The sequence below is a fragment of the Euleptes europaea genome, chromosome 3 (assembly GCF_029931775.1).
Source record: "Euleptes europaea isolate rEulEur1 chromosome 3, rEulEur1.hap1, whole genome shotgun sequence".
In the NCBI taxonomy this organism is placed as follows: domain Eukaryota; kingdom Metazoa; phylum Chordata; class Lepidosauria; order Squamata; family Sphaerodactylidae; genus Euleptes; species Euleptes europaea.
This window is the reverse complement of record NC_079314.1, coordinates 20,349,245-20,356,339: the sequence shown is the minus strand read 5'-3', so window position 1 is coordinate 20,356,339 and position 7,095 is coordinate 20,349,245. Positions and strand designations below refer to the sequence as shown.

Genomic DNA, 7,095 nt, shown 5'->3' with positions numbered 1-7,095 from the left:
TGAGATGAGGGCTAGAGACTCAAGTTTACAAAGGTTTGCATGAAAGAAGAACAAAAGAGAATTTGCAGATGGCTTCTCCTCTTTGAAGGCTTGCCATTTTCAACGGCCCTCAAAATGACACGGTTTAAAGCCTCGACCTGGTTCACAAGGCAAATATTTGGACTCAAAGTTTTGGAAGCTTTCCCCTCTTTGAAGTAGTTTGCCACGCATCACCAATGTGAACTTTATTGAACCGCAACCCCCTTCCCCCCCCCCCTCCGGTATCAAATAGCAACCAGTGACACTTGAAATCTCGAGTCAACAACCCTTTCTTGGCAGTTCAGGCTTTGTGGCAAACAGCAGGGCAAGGTGGGGGATCGATGGAGGAGACCTTTCGTGTTTGTAAATGAAGCCGGCCCAAACCTTCCCGAAATAGCACTCTTCCAACTCCCTCGTGAAAAGGTCATGGATCCTGAACACGGCCAGAAGAGCACGAAGAAGGGCGAGGAAGGTCCGAGGAAAAGGCTGGTCAAAGGGGAAGCTTTCCAAGGCGCCGTTTCATCTGCTGCGGCAACGTATCCGGGCAGCTCCGTTCCTTTGCAAGGGTCTCCCCTCCAGGATATTGCGTTGCAGCAGCATTTCCCCAGGGAAGAGACCCAGGAGCAAGGACCTCAAACGCAAGCTAAGCACTCCTCTTTTGAACCCTCATCCCACATTACCCAGCTCACACAGCACCCCCTGTCACCCGCATTCATGCCTCCCAGGAAACAGGAGCATGTCCTGGAAGGGTCCACGTGGCAGTTAGACCCAGTGAGAGCAGGTACCTCCTGCTCATTTTCGTCGGCTGGGCTTCATTCCGGCCGTGGCCAGCTCTTGACTTCTCACTCCTCCATCGTTCCCGGAGAAGAGATGCCCCCCGTTCAAAAGGTCTACGCCCCCCGTGCTTCACAGGTGTCCACGAAGCCATCAGAAGAGGTCCACAAGAAGGAGAAGAAGCCCCAGAAACCAGGCAAATACATTTGCCAGTACTGTAGCCGGCCTTGCGCCAAGCCAAGCGTGCTCCAAAAACACATCCGGTCGCACACGGGGGAACGGCCGTATCCCTGCGTCCCGTGTGGCTTTTCCTTCAAAACCAAGAGCAATTTGTATAAACACAGGAAGTCTCACGCTCACAGGATCAAAGCCGGGCTGGCTTCCGGAACCGGATCCGAGTTGTATCCTTCTGGCTTGGAAATGGAGAGGATGGTTGCAGAGGAATTTGAAGAGCCGACTGAAGGAGAGAGCACGGATTCGGAGGAGGAGACCCGGACCACGTCAAGCCACTTGGTAGAACTGTCCCCCCGGCAGAAGCAAACAATGTTGTATGGGGCAGGGAGCCAAGGGTCTAGCCAAGAGAGTGGCTCCTTTTCCCATTCCAGTATGTCTGTGTCGTTTGAAGACAGCAGCCAGTTTGCGGAGCCGGTCTCTGAGCACGGCCACAGTCATAAGTCAGAGGAAACTCATACCATCAAGCAGAAGCTTGCGCTCCGGCTGAGTGAAAGGAAAAAGGTGACTGAAGAACAGGCTTTCCTCAGCCCTGGCAGCAAAGGGAGCACCGAATCGGGCTATTTTTCCAGGTCTGAAAGTGCGGAACAGCAGGTCAGCCCGCCCAATACCAACGCGAAATCTTATGCAGAAATTATTTTTGGCAAATGCGGAAGGATCGGCCAACGGACCGCCATGTTGTCTGCCACCACTGCCCAGGAGTTCCCGCAGGTTTCGATGGAAGAGAAAGTGAGCACGGTCCCCTTGTCTGTGCCTAGAACCCAGGTTATCGAGCATATCACCAAGCTGATCACCATTAACGAAGCGGTGGTGGATACCAGCGAAATAGACAGCGTGAAGCCGAGGCGCAGTTCGTTGTCCAGACGGAGCAGCATCGAATCGCCAAAGTCCGGTGTGCACCGAGAGCCATTTCAGTTGGAAGTCAAAACGGGTAGTCAGCTCGACTCGACCAAGTCTTTGACCTCCCACATGGAAAAAATGAAGCCTGAACAATCACTGCTATCACTCCAGCAATCCCACAGTGCCACAGAGACAGTGCCTCTCCTAAGAAGCCACTCGATGCCTTCTGCTGCATGCACTATGAGTTCCGCTCATCCCTTTCGAGGTAGCTACTCTTTTGACGAGCGCATCACAGAATCGGAGGTCTCAAGCCGCGGTCAGGTATCTTCATCCCACCCTCGGATGCTGAAACGGCAGCCTGCCATTGAGCTACCTTTGGGAGTGGAGTATAGTACAGAGGAGGTGAGCACAGCCAGCAAGGAAACCATTTCTAAACCTGTGGAAGAGCAAGAAGCCAAGGAGAGCGAGCAGACCAAAAAGTCTAGAAGGGGCCCAAAAGTGAAAGGGTTCATGTACGAATGTAACGTTTGTGGTGCTCGGTACAAGAAAAGGGATAATTATGAAGCGCACAAAAAATATTATTGTTCAGAACTCCAGGTCTCCAAGCCTCGTTCTTCCAGTTCTCATACCTCATCGGAATCTGAGAAAGTGTTTGCAGAATCCGACCCTTGGCCGCAGGTGATGCATTATAAGCTGGGAAGCAGTTTAGAGCTTACGCCACTGAGGAAAAGGCGTAAAGAAAAGAGTCTTGGTGATGATGAAGACCCTCCTTCCTTTGAGATGACTGAAACTTCCTTGTCCAGCATCGGGCCGGCCAGTCAGTATATTAGCCGGACATCCACTGATGTGGCCTTGAACCTAACTTCTGAATACGTTAAGTCACCAGCAGAACCCAGAACATCTATGCCACCATCTGACGTTAGCGTAAGCTTTCACTCTCGGAGTGGGAAACCAGCTTTTAGCATGGAAATCAAGGAGAGGAGAACCACCTCGAAAGAGATCTCCGTTATCCAACACACAAGCTCCTTTGAGAAGTCTGACTCTATAGAGCAGCTAAGTGGCTTGGAAGGAGAAGAGAAGCTTCATTTGCAGTATTTGTCTCAGCCTGCGGTTCCACACGGGCGGCTGTCTCATTCCCTGCAGCCAAAGCTTGTACGCCAACCCAACATCCAAGTCCCTGAGATCCTGGTAACAGAAGAGCCAGACAGGCCTGAGACCGAACCTGAACCTCCACCTAAAGAGCCAGAAAAAACAGAGGAGTTTCAGTGGCCTCAAAGAAGCCAGTCTCTCTCCCAACTTCCCGCAGAGAAACTACCGCCCAAGAAAAAGAGGCTCCGACTAGCAGAAATGGCTCAGTCTTCTGGGGAGTCCAGTTTTGAGTCTGTGAGAAGCCTGAGTCAGGAAAGTAGCATCTCCCATGGCTCCAGCCGCTCAACTTCCTTTGAGCGAGAGGAAGTGGCTTCTCAGGCCTCTGAGTCCCATGCAAAACCTCTCGGCATCGGGCCACATATGCTAATGGTACCAAGCCACCATCAACAACCCCACCATTCCCGAGAAATGCGGAGGTCAGCTTCCGAGCAGACGCCCAACGTCTCGCACTCCTCCACAATATCCGAGACCCGCAGCAAATCGTTTGACTACGGCAGTCTGTCCTCCTCTTCTGCCTCTGCATCCCGCACCCCAACGACGACGACAGCTGCTCCGCTGGAGAGGCGCAAGTGTTTCCTGGTTCGACAGGCGTCTCTAACTAGACATCCAGAGCATGAGCCGGACTCCACCCCCAAAGGAGGGACGGAGACCGAGGAAGCCTTGCAGCCTTCAAGCAAGTCTTCAGTCGCGAGCTTGCCTCTCCAGCACCCTTCTTCGTCTTCTTCTTCTTCTCACGGAGGCAACGCAAGTGAGAAGGGCCAGCCGAAAGACTGCTCCGAGGCCACTTATCCCCATCCCTACACAGAAGCTCTGCAATTGTTCCATCACCAGGCCCCTCAGTTCACGCTTCATGAAAAGCACTATGTGGCTCCCCAGATCTCTCTGTTGCCATTCCAGCACCTTTTGCCCCACTCGGGAGGACAATCCGTGGAGCTCTTCTCCAGCCAGGTCATGACGGACATCTTCTCTGGCCCATACTCCATTCCACAGATCCCTCCTTCCATATTTCATCACCCTCCCCTTCCTCTGCAAGAAGCACTGCTGCACCCAGGCCAACTACACATTACTCCTCCACTCATGTCACACCCTGCTGATGTCCAAAGCCCGTCCCTCATCCCGGTACACTACCCAGGCTCTCCGCCCCTCCCGTCTGCCTTTTTTCTTCCCCTCCAGTCCCAGCTGGCTCTCCAGTTGCCGAGTGAGATTGGAGCCCATTTGCCCCAAATCAAAGCCAGCTTATCTCCGCCAGTCGTAAGGTCTGTTTTTTCTCCATCCACAGACTACAGCTCTGAAAGCAGGTTACATATTTTGACTCACCCAGCTAGTCCGTCAGCATCTGTCTGCATGTCTCAGTTAATTGTACCTGCCCGTTCCGAGCCCGTAGTGTCCCTCGTGGTCCCTGTTCGCATTCAGACCAACATGCCATCCTATGGGAGCGCCATGTACACAACCCTTTCTCAGATCCTGGTCACTCAATCCCACTGCAGCGCCTCTTCGATCATTCTGCCAAAATTTGATGATTATCAGACAAAGGGGACCTTGGTCTGCACTGCTGATGTTCACGGGATAGGTCTGGATTTGGCGCAGATGATCACGGATGAGCAGAGGGCCTTGTTCCAGACGCCATACTTGAGGCTACCATTGTCACTGTCTGAAAGAAAAGGTTACATTCCCCTCAGCTCCCCGCCGGAAAGTGTCTTGGGTCTAGAAGTGAGCACGTCAACCATTGGAGGCAGCAAACGGATGCTGTCCCCAGCTGGGAGCTTGGAGCTCACCATGGAAACGCAGCAGCAAAAAAGGGTGAAGGAGGAAGAGTTCTCTGAATTGGAAGAGAAGGTGGAAGCGGTGAAGGCCCCTAGCACAACGGAGGAAGAAACGAAGCAGGACCAAAGGAGCGCCAAGGCTGAAACACCACCTGACATGTCCTCCGAACCCTCTGAACCGCAGGAAACCAAGAGGACTTTACGGGCGGTCTTGCCTCAGCCTGAGGCTCAAGAGGACTATGACCACCAGGCTGGCAAACCGTTTGGAAGCAAGGGCTCCCCACAGATGGTGAAGAAGGAAGATCCCAAAGACCCGGTGGAACTGCCCACAGCAAACCCTCCAAGTCCAGCTCTTCCCTCGGAGGCTGCCCAAAGTTCAAAGAAGCCTCCAGAAGGTACAGACGTTAAGAAGGTACTCCAGTTCCCCAGTCTCCACACGACGACTAATGTCAGTTGGTGCTATTTAAATTACACAAAGCCAAATCACATCCAGCAAGTTGACCGCAGGTCCTCGGTGTACGCCAGCTGGTGTGTTAGCTTGTATAACCCCAACCTCCCAGGTATCCCCACTAAAGTGGCCCTCTCGCTCCTGTGCTCCAAGCAGAAAGTGAGCCAAGAAACGTACACCGTGGCGACGGCCTCGCGTCCGGAGGCAGGGAGGCTTGTGCCTGCGGGTTCCAGGAATCCCAAAATGTCCGAGGTAAGTTCCTCATAAAAGCGGCATTCCAAAAGGGCATGAACTAGTGAATCAATGATCTTCCTTCCTCCCTTCCTCCCTCCCTCCCTCCCTCCCTCCTTTCCTCCCTCCCTCCCTCCCTTCCTTCCTTGCCCTCTTATACTTAGCCAAGAGCAGGTTCTCTGTTTATCTGACCCACCTTCAGCATTGGCTAGTCGCAGTGTTGCAAATGCTCTGGTTGTGTGTGTGTAAAGTGCCGTCAAATCGCAGCCGACTTATGGCGACCCCCTTTTGGGGTTTTCATGGCAAGAGACGAACAGAGGTGGTTTGCCAGTGCCTTCCTCTGCACAGCAACCCTGGTATTCCTTGATGGTCTCCCATCCAAATACTAACCAGGGCTGACCCTGCTTAGCTTCTGAGATCTGACGAGATCAGGCTAGCCTACACTGTGGACAGGAAATAGGTAATCCCAGATACATGAAGGTCTCCCAAGCACAGCCAACAGTTAGCAGAAAAATATCCCAGGGAGTCCATGAAAAGAAGCCAAGACTGGAACTCCAGGCATATAGCTGGATCCAGTTCTACAGGACAGGAAGGTCAGGTAAACAGGCAATGCTTGAAAAAGCAGACTGGAACAGAAGACCCAGGCAAACAGGGAGCAGCCTAATTCAACCGTCTTGCTACACAAGTCGTTTGTGCTTCTGTTGCAAAATCGTGCTTGAATTTCCCAGGAGTCTTGCTAAATCGCAACTGATTTGAATTTCCCAGGAGACTTCCTAAATCGCAAAATGGCATGAGAGACCACTAGAGCACCTAAGGCCGTCAAACCTGGCCAGTGGACTGAGTCCTGATGTTTGATTTTCTTACATATTTATTTATTTATTTATTTATTTATTTATTTGATTTGTGACCTGCCCTCCCTGGACAAAGCCAGGCTCAGAGCGGGTCACATCATTTAAAATACAGCATGAATAATCAATAATTAAAATTAAGCACAAATTCTAAATTTAAAACAATAAAATCCCGATTAGAACCCCAGAATTCCCAATGGCGCCTAAATTCACTCCTGTTGCCCGGGGAAACGCAGCAGGTTCCCCCCCCCCAATTAATATAAAGTTTGCTGTAGCAAACTTGGCAACAAATCCCAAATGGGCAGCTTAAGTTTAGGCCTCGCGTGGCTCTCGGACTTCTTTCCCCCCCTCCCCTTGTGTGGAAGAGCTTTGTCCGAGGTTTCTGCATTCGCTGCAGCCCTTTGAACCATAATAAATAATTGCTTTGATCTTTTGGGGAGGTAGGTTCATCTGCCTTCACTCCTTCCCAATGAAGGTCGAAAAGACATAGCGAGAACCGCCAAAGAAGAGGAGAAAAGAGGGAAATCGGAAGACGACGTTCTGGTATCCAAAAGAGGGGAACCTGCCAGGATCAAGATCTTTGAAGGAGGGTGAGTGTTGTCTCGTAGTCCCACCTTTGAATAGTGTCCATTTGAAGGACAGCTGTCCTTTTAAAAGCAACTCCATGTCAGTAAAAGATGCCATGTTGAAGTCAGTATTGGGGTAAGCCAGGTACTGGTGTTACTTCCTTTTTCTGTGCGAGTCTATCACCTTCTCTCTAGGGGTATGTGTGCTCCATTTCCTTGGTTTAGAG

The 7,095-nt window shown here is 51.6% G+C and overlaps 1 protein-coding gene across 1 annotated transcript in view; it reads left to right on the top strand.

Annotated features, from left to right (window-relative positions):
• The first annotated feature begins 444 nt into the window (after positions 1-444).
• The window catches only part of HIVEP3 (HIVEP zinc finger 3), a 58,236-nt gene continuing 51,585 nt past the window's right edge, over positions 445-7,095 (top strand). The window contains exons 1-2 of the mRNA XM_056847344.1: positions 445-5,475; positions 6,747-6,892. Of these exons, the coding sequence (XP_056703322.1) occupies positions 445-5,475; positions 6,747-6,892 (5,177 nt within the window). The remainder of the gene's footprint in view (positions 5,476-6,746; positions 6,893-7,095) is intronic.